Raw genomic sequence first — 18,024 nt, forward strand, 5'->3', positions numbered from 1 at the left:
ATTCTGTGGAGGTGTCATTTTCTCCCACAGTCAAAGGGCAGCCAAGAGTTTTGCTCTAGGCCACTGTCAACTTTTCCCACATCTTACCTCATAGGTCTTTTGGTATTGTTATAGCCCAAGATCCTCTCTCTAGTGTGCAAAGACACCCGTTTGGGTTTACTTTTCAGGAAAGAAGTAGAATTTCAGCCACATTGAAATAATGCTTGGTGGGGTTTTTTTTCCAAATTGAGTCTCGGTATTCCATAATGAAGATTACGTAATTTGCCAAAGCTGAGTTATAAGAATTAAAAAAGCTAAAGGACAGAAAAGCAACATAACTTTCTAACACTGTCCAAGTCAGCTCTTTCTCTAAAATATAACATATATGAGACTCTTCTTGCTTACATGATAGTTTGCTTTTCTCCAATGAAGTGATATAGTAGTTTTTCAAATTTTTTTCCAGCCTTTATACCTGTTTAAATGTCTTTTCACAAAAAAGACGTATCTCTATTTGCTTCTACTTTTCATTTTCCTCTCAGTAATGATAATACTTTGACATATTTACAGTACATTGTAGTTGCTAGCCTCAGTTATCTTCTAATAAAATAGGGACACTAAAGATCTCCACTGTAACCTGGAAATAACTATCAGTTTAAATATAAAAGATGATAAATAATATTATACATATGAAGCTAGAGGCAACACGTTCATATGGCTTAACGAGAAAGACGATCGAGGTCTAGAAAATAGTATTCTTGAAGACATAAGAAAAAGAATATGAAATGAACTGTCAGAGTTATCCGCAAGACAAGACATGTAAATTCAAGCTTAGTGCACAAGTATTGATCTTGTGCTTGCCTGAGGTATTCTCAAATGTATAGTGCTCAGCTGCTGTGCTAACTTTGTTTAAAGACTGTCTTCATCAGGCGGCCAGTACATATTGCTTTTTTTGTACAGTTTTCATTGTATTTTTTTTCATGTATTAAGGCTTTTCCTGTACAGACAACTCAATTTCTATTCCATTTAGTCAAGTGCCACTGACAGTAGTTCCAGAATTTCAGTGGTTTTCTTCCATCTCTTCATTCTAAAAATTGTATAACCTCCATACCTCCCTGTCACATTTGATGACTTCCATCTTGCAGGAAATAATATAACTACTGAAGGCTGAGGGTACAGAGTCACCCTAAAACCAAATTATCTTCATGCATGCAAAGAACGGTAGCTTTTCAAAGGCCGAGTTATTTATTATCGAGCAGAATAATTCTAATAAAATTTACTTAGATGGCATCTTTTTTTACAAACAAAGTCAGCACTGCACTTCTGCAAAAAATGCATTTCCATGGAGCAGTCTGGGCCAAACAATATGTGATACTCCAATAAAAGGTACATTTAACTGCTGTGTGTAAGGCCATACCATTCCACACCACAAAAAGAAATACCTCAGGCTCTCAGTAAAACTAACAAAACTACCTTTTTTTTTTTTTTTCTCATGAGCGTGGTTTTCATGATATTATATCCATATTCCACACAAATGTGACTACACAATTACTTGTACGTTTACCCAACGGTGTCCGATACTGTAAGTTCCTTATCACTTCGGTACCTTTCAGAAACCACTTATATGCAAATGGATTGCACTGCCCTACCAGGGATGCTGCTGTTGGGAGAAATAAGCCACCTCCTCGAACCTGTAAACATCAGAGACTATTCACTAACAAGCATGTGCAATAGAAAGTAAGACCTTAAACCCCATAATACTAAGTGGTAGAGATGCTAAATTAACTTTATAGTAATGACATGAATAGTGCAAAGTGATTTCAATGAGTGGTTTTCTAAGATAGCATTATACTTCGTGATAAAGTGGATTATCAGAGGTATCGGCATGAATCAAATGACATCACACAGAGAATATGAAGTAAGCCTAGGCAAAACCACTTTTTTACCTGTTTGAAGCCAAAATAAGTTATGGGACTGAACAAAAAATTAAATTATCACCACATTTTAAAAGAAAAAAAGATTTAAGAGAAAAGCACTACTTAAAAATAAACCTGAGTAACTCACATCAGAACAAGCGAAAGGTTTGTGGAAACTGTCTTTGCAGTTGGAGAAGACTGAGAAAGCTCCTATCCTATGTGTAGACTACAGAAACGTCGACAATGTAGGAAGTTCTTCCCCTCTGTAAAATTGTTTGTCATAGACTATTCATTAAGCAAACATGTACAACAGAGAGCACATTCTTCTTTAATCTATGTGATTTACAGGGGAAGTTAGTGAAGGGACGGAAGAAAAATCAAGCCTTTATTAGAAAACTATTTGGTTAATTACATTTACCTTGTACTGAGACTTGCAGTTTTTGTTCCAGTAGGTGACTCCAATCCTTCCCCTGGCTTTGAGGATTTCTCTCTGTTCATTTGCTGGAGTATTGAGTTCAATTCACTAATAACATTAGCCTTTGGGCCTGAGAGAATTGGGCTTTTCACCTCCGTCATGTCACCCCATAGCTTAGATGTCCTTTGGGGAACAACTTTAGCCATATTGGGCTGTGCACTGATCGGAGGTGGGGGCGGAGCGGGAGGAGGAATAACAAAGCTGTCTACAGTTTCTTCAATTAGCGCATCCTTGTAAAGTGCATTGCTTTTGTTGATTATGGGCTTCATTTTTGGCTTAGGAGGTACTGGGGGTTTGTCCACCAGAAATGTTTGCCCATCTGCATAGACTGTACAAGTATCCACGTTCTCACCCCCTTCCGAGGATAAGGTAGAGATGCTGGACACCGTTGAGATAGTGCTGGTTGTCTCTAAGTGATGGTCACTACTACTTCGACTGTCTACCTCCTCAATCCCAGAGTCAGTGACGTTATCAAAGCTGTCAGGGGGTGGCAGAAAGGAGGCAGGCAAACAGTTTGAAAGACCCACTTGCTTTTTACTGTCTAAGGAATTTGTTGACTGGCTGGGGGCAAATGGTGCGGGTGAAGGCGTGCCATTTTTTCTTTGCTTAATCAAGTCTGTTAGAGCCGAACCGGGAGCCGCGCGGTCGTCGGGGATATCGAAGCTGTTGGCGAACTCTAAGGGGGGTGGTAGTGGCTCAGTAAAAATAAACTCTTCATCGATATCCACTGATGCTAAGGGTGGCGGAGGGATGCGGAAGGGCAAGATGACAGGGTCGTCGACAGAGCTCGCTGCTACGATGGTTTTGCAGGGAGATGCCGGTGGCTCAGGCGCAGCAGGCACGTTCAGCTCACTGTCCGCTTCCTCGCTCCCCTCTGGCCTCTCTGGTGGGGAGTTCTCAGGGTTCGGTTCCATTTCAGCGCTCTTTTCCTCTTCATCTTCGGGCGTATCATCTGACTTTGCCGTGTCCACGGTATGAACCATTAACAAGCCAGCTGACTTTTGCTGCGAAGTATCCACAATGTTTATCAACATGTTTTTCTTCTCCTCAGCTTTCTTTTCTTTCCCTGCATCTGTTTCATACTTGTTCTCGGTCTCTTGCCGTCTCAATGGGCCACGAGTATTTTGCCTAGCGACAGTAGCAGTAACAGGAAAAGTCGTTTCAATATTGGGTCTCAGCTTTGTATCGATGTAAAGTGGTTTATTAAGGTCAGCTTTAACAGCGTCTCCTTTGCCTGGAATCTGCTGTGTTTGTTCTTTCATGGCTCTGTCCCTGGCAGAGAGAGCGAGGGCTAGTGGTGAGTTTGGATCTAATAGCTTTCCTGTGACCGGGTGAACGTAATTATCTGAGCTGGATGCATTCGTGGACTTAGCTGCCACCGTACTGTTTTCAGTACCTTTCGTTTTGGACGATGCGTTTAATGTCCTTGAATCACTTTGATTGCTGGGTTCACTGCTATTAAAAAGATTTTCAGGCTCTCTCGGTGCAGGAATCGGAGATGGTGACATGAGCTGTCTAAAACCATCTTCACTACTAAACATTGCTTCATCGGTAAATTTAGATTGCCTCATACGTGGTGTTGGTGGCGTTAGTCCAACATCCTCATCCCCTAGGTCTGTGGAAAGGAAGGCTGGAGAATTACGCCTTGCTTCCAGCCTCTTTTCCCTGTCCCTCACTGCTCCAGCAATGGCTGCTGCAAACGGACTGCTGACACCTAAGCTATCGTCGGGTCGGAGTTGCCCAGGTTGCTCTGAAGACTGAGGATCGATTTCCATGCTGCTCCCTTGGCTGCTTTTCCCGCTGCTGCTGGTGGATGGCTCTTTCACAATAATTGTCGGGATTGGAATAGAGCAGGTCTTTTCTGGACTGTCTTCAACATTGGATTGTTTCACCAGCATCCCCTTCCGCCTCGCTGGTTTGGCCGGCACGTAAACTGCTTTGCTTGCAATCTTCCCCACCTCAGAATACGGGTTTTCTGGCATCTGACCCCTCTTGGTCCTGAAATTTGCCTGAGTTGCGGCACTCCGACTGTACAGGTCTTCAGAGTCCAGAGAGTATCGGTCCAGTTCTCGTCTGTAATAGATCCCTTTGTCCCTTATCATTGTTCCCACATTCTCAGGCCTAACCAAAGAAATTTTTGAACCTGAATTCTGATTAAATGGAGGTTTAATAGTTCCATAGCTCCTTGACGTCGGGGATTTGGGAGAGTTGTACAGAGAGGGAGAAGGTGGTGGTGGTGAAGGAGGTAAGGACTGTGGCGGTGGTGGGATATCTTCAGAGGTGTCAGGCATTGAAAGACTTCTGGTAAACTTCAGCATAGGAGGAGCCAAAAACTGCCGTTCTTCCTCTGTTATTCCTAAAAATCAGAAAATACATTTAAAACACTGTCTTCCACTGGGATCCCTCATATTGTGTTATTTCTGTATCCAACCTAAAATGCCAGGGTGCATTTCACACGACATGAGGCATATGCAAAATTATGAAAGAGGTCTTTTGGTTGATTCCTACCATAAGCATTCTTTCTTGTTGAACTTCCAGAGACCCAGATGCCAGAATCAAAAAGGATGCTACAGAATTTTAATTAAACGGATCATTGATGTGTAGGCAAATGTTGTGTTTTATGTATCATCAAGGTAGCTGTAGAGAAGCACATTTTCTTTGAAAATTATCGAACAGGGAAGACATTCTGTGCAGAGGAGTAGCTTATGCCTTGCTCTAGCACTGTATAAATGCATATAATAATACAACTTAGAAACGTAATGAATTTTTAAGATGCATTTGAAACTTAGCAAAGGGACTGCGAATATTCTATTGCGGGAAAAAAATCATAGTGTTTCATTTCAAAAGATGACATTATATTATTACAAATACAGCTTTTAATATAGATAAACTGGATAATATTGGGATAATTTAGATGCTAATTTTATATCAGCATAATGCATTTCTAAATTGATAAATATTACTACTAAGATTACTACCAAGAAGAAAGCAAGCCCAAATTTGGTCTGCTCTTTTTTTCTCTTTTGTAAAATCATCTATTGTCATCTTTTGGAATGAAAAAGAGGTGAATTGTGTTTCATTTGATCAATAGGGATTCCTTTGTAAACTACACAGCATTACAACACTTTTGCCTCAATATTAAAGAAAAAAGGAATAAAATTTTGCCCTAGGTAATACATTGCAAAGGGCTTGTACCGATCTTTTTTTTTTTCCTTCCCACTGCCTTTCCTTGTTAGAGAGAACATTCTAAAGAAAGGAATTAAATTATAATTCCATAATACTTGCCTACTGCCATCAAAGCAGAATGTGGAAATTATATCATCTTACACACAAACTTCTTTTCTCATGAACTTTGTATAAAAATTAAACAGCCATTCACTGAGGTAAAGATGTTGGAGAAATATGCTTTAAGAAAGAAGCAAAGTTACTAAAAGTACGTGATTAATGCACAAGCAAACTATACATGAGAAGCATTTTACCTATAGATTTTTGTCTTCTCATTGTACCCCGAGGTATACCCAGAAAAGGACCTTGAGGACTCCCTGGTACAGTGGGCGTCATCACAGCAATACCCTGTCTCTCATACATGGACTACAAAAAAGCAAACAAAAAACCCCACAAGCATTAAAGCATGCAAGTCTTTCTCTCACACGTAAATAACTCTTCTGTTATATCTGCTAATCCACTATCCCTTTTACTTAGAATTCTTATGGAAAATAACAAATTTGGTATTATTTTGGGGAGGAGGTGAAGAGAAAGGGAAGGCTGGGCTTTATTTACATGTTATTAAAATGACAACAGCTGTACGTGGAGTTAGTTGAAATTATTTACAAGGCAATATGTTAAGTTTCCAGCACATTTTGTGTGCTGTAAGAAAAACGAAGCATGAGCAATTGCATTTTGTTTCATTCACTTCCGAAAACCTCGCCACACACTGCATAGGCATGAACATTCACTCTGCACCAAGCTGTATGCCCTCTTCGCTTCTGAAGAACAGACCTGCTCTTGCACAGGCTCGAGCTGTCTTGCGCAAGGTTACGCCGGCAGTCAGCCTCTCAGCTAGGAACTGAGGAGCGCCACCTGAATCCCAGCGCACTCGCTGTCCCTCCTCGTCATCGCAAAACTATTTGTTTTCTGCCTCTTAGAATAGCCTTAATTTCCTTCCATCCCAAGCTGCTGAGAACAGCAAAGTGCTTGTTGTATCAGGACTGATGCTCTTTTGGAGGGGTGGGTAATGGAAAAATACATCTAAAATGCAATAAAAGCAATTATTTTTTCACATGTGCAGTTCCCTAAGAGCAAATTCTGCAACTGAGTAATCCAATTTCAGACTTCTGGAGTTTAAATTTTTAATACATGCTATAGCATTAATGTAAATTCTTCCCTTACGAATCATCATGTATTATTTAATCAAGATATTATATATGCCATTAGGAATAATAAAAAACCTGCAGTAGGAGAAACGTTCACCTTCACATTAGTGGAAATTGTGGGGCTGCACCAGCTCTGGTGCTGAAACTGAAATAGCAAGCCTTGACTTTCAGCAAAGTTTTTTAGCTTGGGTTTAGTGTTGTAGTGACACCTTCAAGTTCAGAACTTACTGGCGTCTCACCAGCTCAGGCTACAGGCAGAGCAAGTTCACATCTGTTTGAATAACACTGAGGTAGCAATGTTGATGTGATGATCTCAGAATAAATGTAAGGATATAATGAGAGAAGTTTTATAGGGGTACATAGACTCTTCTGTTAAAAAACTATTATTAGAAATACAGAGTAGACCATGCCTTAAAGTTACAAGACAATAAAAGTAAAATGAGTATATAAAGCAGCGTTTGTATTTGTTTCTGTTGTATGCCCTGCATGCTGCCCCAATCAGTTTCGGAAGTGAAAGCAGTACTTCATAGCTACCACTCACATTCATATCTGTAGCTGAGGGAAAACATCTACTAGAAGGCCGCTGTTTAATAGTTGCCACTCTTGAGTCCACAGTTGCATTGTCTGCAATTCTTGATGGCTTGGAAACTGGTACTATTTCATCCACCTTATCTGTAATATAAAAGTATTCAGTAAAATAAATATCATTTGTCCAAAAACTGAAAATTTAAGTATTGCAAGGTCAAAGGAAGAGATTTACTTTTCAAAAAAACGCAAAGAAAAAGTTTTTTTGGCATTTTAACAAGGCAACGCTTGAGCATCATAAGTCGTGCAAGCCGAGCACTTTTTATTGCTGCTACATAACATGCATGCTTTAGTTTTAAGCCTGCATGCATTTAATGTTTACTTAGTGTGACTCGAAAAACAATCCTCTTCTTCAAACCTTCAAAATGTGAAGGGAGAATATCTATATAGAAATGGAAAGAAGACCTTTAGAAATAATGAATCTGTACAGCACTGTTTCAAATAGAGATAAGCAGACTGTACTTAGTCACCAGAATTTCAGTGATATTTTGGACAATAACAAGTACTCCAGAAGTGCTCTTTTATGCCTATTCTCCCTAAGTAACCACATCCTAATTTATTCACACTCTTGGATAAGTAGATTAGCATTAGTAACTGCATCATTTGTTTAAATGAAACTTTTATATGTATTTTATATTTTAATAATTGCACAGTCTGGGAATGTATTTAGTTGTGGTCAGAAACAGACCAACTAGGCAAAGTCCAAATCTGAACGAGAACTTCAACATTTGGATTTGGGATTCTGATCTACCATATGATGTGATCATAAAATATAGGGAAAACTTTAACCAAGATCTTCTGAAGTTTAGAGTGTCACTTTTAGCCCCGTCTCCAACTTTGGTCACAAACAAGGTTCATCAGTATTTAATATATTATGTTACTCCCTCAGACTGAGGACCGCAAAGTACCGTATAATCAACTAATCACAGCCTGACAGCTCCTTTATTGCCGCTTCTACTGCTGTGAAACTAAGGCATGGAGAAATTAAATGACTAGCCTAAGCCAGGAGAATAGTTCGATTTTTGAACCTGTACTAGAATCCAAACTTGACTCATACCAACAGGTTTCCTTACTACGCCTTCCATTGCATTTGCTTTCCTAAGAAAGCACAGGCTGCACTGTATCATGTTAATTTAGTGTCTTTTCCTTTGAAGCTTCACCAAAGTAAGGATTAGTGCTATAGCCTGTGGTATTTACGTGAGTGAAATACCTTAGCCTGGCTCCTAGGCTTCCACAATGCGAGTCAGAGCAATGTTACGTTTCAGCAATTAGGTCCATCTCCCAAACGATTGATTATTTCCTTCAGCAAACAAGGATAGCTACTTCATTAGGATACCACAGACTTAAAAAAAGACAGGTTTTTGGCGGTCTAGAGATGGTGTTATTATGCCAAGCATCAGATTTAGGGATTTAAGTTTTACCTCTCACTGGAGAGCAGCACACTCAGGGCCCTGGATATGGATATGGATGGGAATAAGGCAGGAGGAAAAGAGCTTTTGATCCCTCTAAACAGTAGATCTGGCTGATGCAAGGATGGTATTTTAAATGGGAGAAGAAGAGAGGGAAGAACTTTTAGCCTTCTGGTTAGGAAGAAGGTTGTCCTAGAAGTGGATATTTCAGTGTCACAGAGGGTCAGGGAGCAGGCAGGAAAGGAAAGGTTGAGCAGAATCAGTAAGCTGAACGCTGTTGAAAACTGTCTCACAAGAGTAGTGTTGCTGTTTCTTTTCAACTGAAGTTAGCATTCAATTCTTTTCATTGGTCTGCTTTATTTTTGTGTGTTTTAAATCATCCAGTGGAAGGAGAAAAGGAAAAAAAAATCTTAAAATCATCACATGTATTCAAAAATAAAACAAACTTCAAGTCACATTTCATAAGACTTTGTAATACAAACTGTGAACTTCTGAAAGAAAAATATCTGCACTTCTGCTCAGCAAAAGGCATCAGAAAGCAATGGTGTAACACGAACATTTGACCTATACAGCAAAAATATGGCTAGACTGCAGAATCGTACTCAGGGGATCTATCACCGAGAGCTTCGACTGGGCGGAGATTTCCTGTTAAGTCTCTCCCACCCTTTTTATCATCCCAGAAGCCAACCAGCTGGTCTTTGGGATACAGAAAGAAGGAAGTTTTGGAAACTGAAGCACTAGGTACTCAAAATCTGTAAATAAGAAATATAAATATACCATGTAAGAACTGATCCCCTTTATTTTTAACAGACACATGTAACCATATACCCGTTCAGACAACAAAAAGCTACAGGGAAAGAGTGATGAGGCTATGACAGACACTTGAAAAGCATGAAAATATTTGTTTGGGGATGAAACATACATACCCTCCAACTGCACTGATTTTCTAGACAATACTAGAAGTCAGATCCTAATTTTGGATCTGGCCAAAATATCAGTTGGTACCAATTCTTAATACCATCTACTATTTCCAGCTGGAAAAAACTTTGTTTCGTGTAAGTTTATTGCAGGTTTCTTGCCTGTAGACAGATTCGCAGTCCTGCTCACCCTATAGCTGCTCCCATTCAAGTGGTGCTTTGTGCCTTGCCAAGTCTAGCTAAAGCACTTAGGAGTGGGAGAGGAGAGCGGGTTAAAGCTTAAGCTGCTTTGCAAGGAACTCTTTAGGGGTTCCTCGCGTAGTATTTCCAACGGCAGCACTGCTACATCTGCGGAGCTTCTTCTTTTGCTCTACTGCCTTTGATCAGAAAGCAAAGGTAGAGTGGAGGTTGTAATTTTAAAACTGCAACAAAAAATTTGAAGCTACAGAAGCAGCCAGCATGTGGAACAAGATTTACTCTAAATGGTAGCAGCTACATGGCGGGTCCTGCAGACTACGTCGAAATCTTAGCATCTGGTCGCAACTGCACCACACTTTTGAAGTGAAAGCACTATGTAAAATAAAAACATTCTCACTGTATTATCAAACGTGCTAATTAGGCCAAGAAAATTAACTGGCTGAATTGTATTTAGCTTCACTCAAACTCATCCCAAAGAAATAAGACGTAAGCATATTGGGACAAACTTTCACTTGCCTTTGCCTTTAACTAGGCTGTTCATATCCACAGTACCAGTGTGCAAACCATGTACGCACCAAACACATGTTCAAAAGGCCGCACATACTGGAATAAGGTGTCAGGCTTACTAATCGGCTTCTCTCCCAACCTCCTTGTCATCTTAAATACTCTGCAGCATGCCTTTCTCGTACCGGTGAGGGGGGAACCTTACAAGTTTGTGTTGGAAATTCTCTGAGGATACCTTTACAAACAGTTTTAACAAAAGAGATACAAAAAAGCCACAGTACGGGTGCAAAAATTTGCACCCGGTGTGAGGTGTGTCGACAGTGTGGCCAAAGAAGCACGCCCGCAGTGGTATTCTTAAAAGGAATGCAGCTGGATGTAGGTGGAAGGGAAGAAATATTCTGTAGTGGAAGAAGCCTACATTGGAGGTTGGCCATGCCAGCTGCATTTCGTTGTCAAACCGGTCATTTAGCAAAGTACAGCCACAAGCACGCACGCACACACGCTTATAAGGGAGCAATTTGTGGCTGACTGGTAGAGTAACATCTAACCTATCTGCTTTGTTTTGAGTAACTTCAGTCTCGCAGAAAGACAGGGAAGAAGAGCCTATGGCTCACTGGACAGAGCGCGCAGCTCCGTTGTGATCATAGAAGAGGATTTTTAGGCCTACAATTATTCTCTAGTATTTGCCAGAGGAGGAATTCATCACTGCTTTGCCATATAAACTCTTCTGCACCTTTCCGAGAAGTTACACCGGTATGTTGAGAGTCAAACACAGGAGCCATGCTACACCTGCGATAATCAGTTACCACCGCTCAAGGGGCTCCTGGTAACAGCATCCTCCCGGAGAACTGTCGGGGATACCACATGTATAAGCCAGTCTGATGCCTCTGCATGCATATAGCAATTTGAGTGCCACTATATTAAATTCCCCCGAGAGAGGCAGCACCAACAGATATAAAATAATTTATTGCAAAGTGCGTTTCCATCTGCCCTGTGGGTCACCAATTGCACCCATGCTCTGCTCAGGGTGCCAGCCCTCAGGAAATTAGATGGCCTAAAGGCACAGAAAGGAGTTGCATTTTATCAACATGTAGGTCGTCTCTGATGAAAAGCTCTTAATCACAGACATAGTAGCACAGCACCCAACAGCATGTCATGACTTTTACGTTCTCAAGAGGTCTGGCTGCTAGGCAAGTTGGTTTTTTTTCTTTTTCTTAAATAATTAATATCTGTGATAATTACAGGGGACAGTCTCCTCCTAATAGATTTGTTGCAGGAGATGGCTCTTATCCCCGTTGAACACATTGCTTAGTGACTCCTGTTTCAAATCCCCAGACTCTCTCAGAGGAAAAATTATAATGCTGCCCATCAAACCACCAGATCCATCATAAAAGGAACTTTGAAAATGAGAGCCAGGTGCCTAGATAGATCTGGTGGCACATCACTATACAGGCCCCAAAAGGTAAATATGAGGTATGATCCTGGCAACATTACTCATTGTACGACATAGCCAAGACATGTGGATTAGCTCCACCGAGGGTCTTAGAAAGTGAGCTTGTCAGACCCACAGAGGATAAGAATGATCATGATCCGGTACAGGCTAACCCCAACACCTCAGGCTGGCATGCCAGAAACACCAGGCAAAGACTGATCGAACACAGTTTTGGAGGCGAGTATTGCCAAGACCTGTATACTTACCACCAAGTCCAGAATGCTTGCTCAGAGGGGATGGGACAATGGAGAAAGAAAACTCAAAAAACAGCTGCCTCAAGAAATGACTTGTATTTGTAAGAAAAGCAATGAATGCCTGGCACAGAGTAAAAAAATGCTCGTATGAAGTTAAAGTGAAAGAACAGAGGCAAATGTTCTTCAAATACCAGCAGCACACATCGTTAACAGTGCAAATATAAACTACAAAATGTTAGACTAATCTAGTCAGCCAGAATACAATGTTAGCCAATGTAGGAAATGGTTGAATTCTGCCACTGATGGCCTTATGGCTAAGAATTAAAAGGACAGGCACATTAAAAAAAACCCTAAAAATGGTGTGGTTATTTTTTCTTCCCTCCCCCTTTTGCCTGGCGTGTAGGCATGGGCAACGAGGCCCTCTCGGTTATGGCTCTCTGCAGCCGGCCACTGCGACAAGGCAGCGTGGCCTGCGGTGGTTCTCGAGAGTCGCTCGTCCCTTCGGCCCCTGGTAAGCACACAGTGGAGGATGCCACTGCGTCCTCACCAGTCCATGTCGAGGCACAGGTTAACTCGACATGAGGGGTGGCTCTTTGGGAGATGCGTGTTTCAAGGACCTGCGTCCTTGGCTGCTTGAGGAAAGCTAAAATCTCTGACAGGTAGTTATGGATGGCTCTTGTGGAGGTAGCCACAATGCCCAGCTGCAGCTCCATACGGCCCATGGACTGTGACATGAGACCCATGGACTGTGCATGCTCCCTCTTGATATTTTCCAGCAGCTGCACAATCCTACTGTTGGTTTCCATCAACAGCTTCTCTCCCTCTGTTAGCTGGGGCTGCCCTCTCCAACCCCGATCCCTAGGGACAGGCTCAACACCGCGGTGCTCTTCATTCATTTCCTCATTTCCCTCCTCCTCCTCAGGAGAGTCACTTTCAAACTGAGGAGTCCTACTGAGTGACTGATCCCCGGGAGACTGTATGTCCATGGTACACTCCGGAGTCCGCGCTGGCGTTTGAAATCCCTCAAAATCCTCCCCAACGTTGCTGTGCGTTTCAGACGAGGACAACGGCCACTGCCAGCTCTCTGTGGTCCTGGCCGGTGAGTCTTCGTCAGAGGCAGGCACCGAAGATTCCTGTTCTTCGGCCGGCGTGGACGGCGAGCTCCCTCGGTGACGGCCGGCTTGCCCCGAGGATCCAGGAACCTCCCCATCTTGTTCCCCAGTGACATCTGGCAATCAAATAGAGGAGCAACAACCACTGTATCTGAGGCCAGGCAGATGGAGGTATCTACATGCATTGGACAACACATAGAAAGAAGCCAGTTGGGAAGCCAGAGTGTATGTGTTTGGGCAAACGGAAGGGCGGACTAAAGTTTAGTGACTGCATTGGGCACGTGGCGGTTGACGTTATTAACCGCTTTTGGTATAAATGCACACTGTCCTGTACCCATAACACACACAGCCATGCTGCATCCCAAGGCAGGAGCTACCAATTCCCCTCATCGTGACTGTGACAGGCAATGTCAGTGAACCTATCAAAAAGCTCACCTATGCACTGCAGTGGTGTCAGTCAGAAATCCCTGGGACGAGCTCAGGGCCAAGTGTCCAATTGAGCTTCCTGGGGTGCCAGATGTGCTCCACCACTGGCTGAGGGCAGCCCTTTGTTGTTCTGAAGCACTGCTGGCTATCTTCGCTTTTGTCCGACGTCTCACGTCCCCCCCACCCCCAGAGCGCTCTCTCCCAAATCACTGCTGCAGCACGAGGGTGGCCGTCCACAGCATTTATCCCGCGAGCAATGCCCTCCCCAACATCTGCCGGATTTTCTTGTTCTTTTCTCCAAACAGTAGGTAACGCTATCTGAGGGCATTGCTCGCCAGGATCTCATCGTCTTCTGAAGATAAACTGAGTTTTGCCCTCCCCCGGCTACCTCTTCCCTTGCCTGAGGGCACATGGTGAAAATCTGGGTGCAAGTGCTTCCCTGTGGCAGCTTAGTGTGCTGTTACAGATGCTAACGAGGGGGATATTCTGTAGGTGCTTACTCTAAATCCTCCCCTGCATAAAATGCACTCCCAAAGGCTAGAAATGGCTAAGCTTTTCGCACCCACAGCGATCACTGGCTCATAGTAGAGCGCGATCTGCCCAGCACCATTCTTGATTACGTGAGTCAGTGGCCGTAACTCTCACCCTTTCCATGCTTCAGATAAAAAACAGGAGTCCACTTTGGGTTTTTTTTTGGGGGGGGACAATTTGGTCATCAGAAATTAATCTGGGGTGGTCTGGCTAAAATGTTGCAGTAGGGTAGCGCAAAGAGCCTGCATTCCTCGCACGCAGGCGAGGGATACGTGAGGGAAGCGCTGTTGTTGGTAAGACTGTGACCTGAACAGCAGTGGCTGACTGTTGCTGGCTGGCTGGCTGTGCTGCTCACGCTACAGTGCTCTGAATGCCAGATCAGTGTCACGCCTGCTCTCTGGCATCCCAGTCTTGAACAACGGTATTCTTTAAGGATTAATTTCTGCTCTTTGAAATACTTGGTATGCTGCTCTTCAGACCTGTTTGAAGCTGTAAGCTTACATCTGGAGGGTGTTGCTGAGGTCATGTTAAATGATACTTCTGGTTCTGTTTATGAATCAGGGTTTTTTTGTTTGATTGTTTTATTTTTATTTTTTTATTTTATATGGTTTTAAATGAAAGCTCCTTCTGACAGACCCAAGGATCCCTCCTCCTGTATATCAGTCCCTGTCTGCTCTAATCCTAATGTGGCATTTATTATTTCTACACCCAAGTTCCTCCAATATTGTACTGCTCTAAAAGGGATTTTCGGTGGCTTAATATAATTATGATTTTTTAAATGCTAAAATAATGGATATTATTTGTGCATTTAGCATATTCACTACTTCAACGTATTCACATTCAAAGTATTCACATTCTGTCTGTGTCTGGCGGGACTGTCCAGTTGCATGTTTTATGGAAAGTGAGGATGAGATTGTATTTGTAAAAAGGCATGAGCTCCTTATGAAAATGAATTTTAGGGACAAACTGTCATGCAATCATTGGCTCTTCCACTCCATGGAGATTTGAAAGGGACTGTATATCAACCTGACTGTAATAACTGCTTCTTCCTTTGCAATTCTTCTCCCCCTTTGCCTAATACAGCCGTAGCTGCAATCCTTCATTAACAAATCTCTCTTAACAACTCTAGTGTAGGATGATGAAATTATTTCTCAGCATTTTCCTATCTGAGTACACATGAAAAAAAGAACAAAAAAACAGGGGACCTATTTTTACCACACATAGCAAACACACATTTCAGTTAAATTCTATGGAATCGGAGAAAGATAAGGGATCATATATATTCATTCGGGTAGAGCCACTGGTCATACAAAATGTCTTTGTATTTCTTTTGACATGTCATCAGAAAATCCCCCTATTTGAAAACTCCATTTTCCTGACAAGTGTTCTAAACAGAGCCCCCCTAGCAATTGGTAAGTAATAGAACCAAACTAAATTAAAAGTCAAAAACTGAAGCAAAACAAAATCAAAAAACTCCAAACCCCACATTAATTTATGAATATTTCTGTAAATAGTATCACTGAGTTTAGTTTGTTCAGATTCAGGGGGATCATAACACTTTTGTTATTTGTGCATGTTTACACATTTGCCAGAGGCTTGCGAAGAAAAGTTTCTCTGAAAAAGCATAATAAATTTTTGCAAAGTTCCTAATTCTCTGTGAAAATTTACCACTTACTATCCTCTTAATCAGTATTTTCAGCCTTTCAGAGCTGAAAGAACAGCATCTGGCATAGGTGACCAATAACACAAATGACAAAGTACACGCAAACAGTCTGTGAAAACCCATGGGCAGAAAGTTAATTGTGGAAACTATTGGCGAATACTTATGAATAATGAATACATTCACAGGTTTTAGGATAGGTTTGTTAACTTGACTAGCAAGGAAAAGGAGGAATATTCATAACTGTCATTACTTGTAACAAAGTGTTCAACGACTCTAGTAACTCCGGTTTCTGGAAGCTTTGTGAAGCATTGACGTAGGGCATGGGGAAACCGAGGATGCATTACAGGCACGGCCTTACACGAGCTTTCGTTCGCTACAGAGCAATCGTGGGAAAACTGCCTGAAGGTCAATGGCTGACACCACCTTGAGAACGTGTCAAGTCTCTGCCCAATAAATCCATTCCTTGATGACCAAAGGTCGCCCTAAATTCAGACCGGATCTTGGTAAGATGATGCACCAGTGGCTAGGCTGGTGCTGTGGAAAAGGTGCGCCAGTTACAGTAGGGGCACTGGAATGCCTGGTTCGGCCAGGAACTGCCCGTATCGGCCAGAGAAGAGGCTGACTGCTTTGAACAGCTGCCAACGGTAGGACTAAAGCTGGCTGAGAGAGTTACCTCAACTAACTGCCCTTACCTCATTTCCTTGGTGACTTCTTAAAAAAAGAAGAGAGAGGGCACTAAGACTGTCAAGTCAAAATTGGCTATGGACCAAACTATATATCCACGTGGTTGATCTTACTTGGTTGTTAATTGGCTTCAAAAAAATCCTTCTCTTTTAAAACCAAGCTTTAAATACAGTGGGTACAAAGAAGCACAGCTAGCGTCCTTAGGTGTGAAGCAAAGGGAAGAGGTCAGATTCTCTGATCTTTCTAGTTGTTTCCACCTTACACACCATTCCTACATGCAGCATTTTCCTCACAGCGATATATACGACTTACAGGCAAAATAGGTCGCTTATGTCTTTTATAGAAATCTTTATATTTATACCTAGTGATACCAGCCAACAAACTGGCAGTCTCCAAAGTTGTGACTCGCTTCATGTTCCTAACCTCATGTCCTTCGCCCTGACAGGGCATGACTCCCACCCCATTTTGATCCTTAAATGACCAAGTAAGGGAATCCGAAAGGGGTGTGAATATGGGCTAAAGGAAATATAAACATCTGGAAGTCAGTGACCCACTGCACTTCAGTGTTTGATCACTGGGAGTATTATGCAGCTATTTCCAAAAGTCACATGGGATTCACAGGTTTCTGAAGACTGTTTTTTGTTTTACCTCACTGATTCTGTTGTGTTTAAAGAAAAAATGAGATCTGTCATTAAAGTGGTCTGTGTAATAGTGACTAATGAACCTTCATCAAAGTCCTGGCTATCCTCCTTTCTTTCCTGTTAGACAGGTCCTCTGTTTCTGCAGTACGGGTGTTTGCACTGGGCTGGTACAGAGCTCGGTCTGATGTGGTAGATCAGCAATTGCTCCTGGTGGCCACAGGAGAACTGCTCCATCTTTTGTGCCTGCAGGGGTGACCTGTGGTTTGCCCGCTCCTGTTCTGAACATGGTGATCAGAAGCCAGGATTACTCCAGCCTTTAGGTTCATGAACATGTCCATCATTTTGGAGCACTGCTAAACTGTGCTGACTCTTTGCACCACAACATTCACTACCAGTGAGAGTCTTAAGTTTGTTATTAGACATATTTAGGATTGTAGGAATTATTGGGTTGAGATATACAGAGAACTGAACAGTCGATTCAGCTGTAGGGATAGAGGACTGAGACAGAGGCCAAGAACAGAGCAGGGCTTTGGATATAGACAAACTTTAGAGACATCAGAGGTATTTCTTTAACTTTTGTTCACTGAAGAACATTTGAGATTTATGCCTGTGTTGTGCCTTACCTGCCACTTGGACTGGCAGTTGATCCCTCCCCTGAGATGTGCTGCTCTTTAAGAATCCCTCCTTTTGAAATCCCACCATTTCTGTTTCACCTCTGCTACTGGATCGTTGCCTTTTCCATTATCTTTCCTTTCCAGATTCCCCACCAGTGGAGCTGGACGTGAGGGGTGGGGTACCGTCTTCCTGCTGACAGGTAGGTGGAGATGTTCCTTGGCCACAACAAGTGGGCCAGGAGCTCAACAACAGCGGTAACACAGTTGGGGAGCTTCCTGGGACCTGCCTCTGCTGCTCTGGACCTGGGCCTCTG

General features: G+C 42.3%; 1 protein-coding gene across 1 annotated transcript in view; it reads right to left on the reverse strand.

Moving 5' to 3' along the window:
* The window catches only part of SHANK2 (SH3 and multiple ankyrin repeat domains 2), a 316,058-nt gene that overhangs the window by 12,754 nt on the left and 285,280 nt on the right, over nt 1–18,024 (reverse strand). Inside the window, exons 21-24 of the mRNA XM_075163387.1 lie at nt 7,648–7,707; nt 7,282–7,412; nt 5,847–5,958; nt 2,311–4,723 (exon numbers count right to left, since the gene is read on the reverse strand). Coding sequence (XP_075019488.1) covers nt 2,311–4,723; nt 5,847–5,958; nt 7,282–7,412; nt 7,648–7,707 — 2,716 coding nt within the window. The remainder of the gene's footprint in view (nt 1–2,310; nt 4,724–5,846; nt 5,959–7,281; nt 7,413–7,647; nt 7,708–18,024) is intronic.

This window comes from Calonectris borealis, chromosome 14, assembly GCF_964195595.1.
Source record: "Calonectris borealis chromosome 14, bCalBor7.hap1.2, whole genome shotgun sequence".
Classification (NCBI taxonomy): Eukaryota; Metazoa; Chordata; class Aves; order Procellariiformes; family Procellariidae; genus Calonectris; species Calonectris borealis.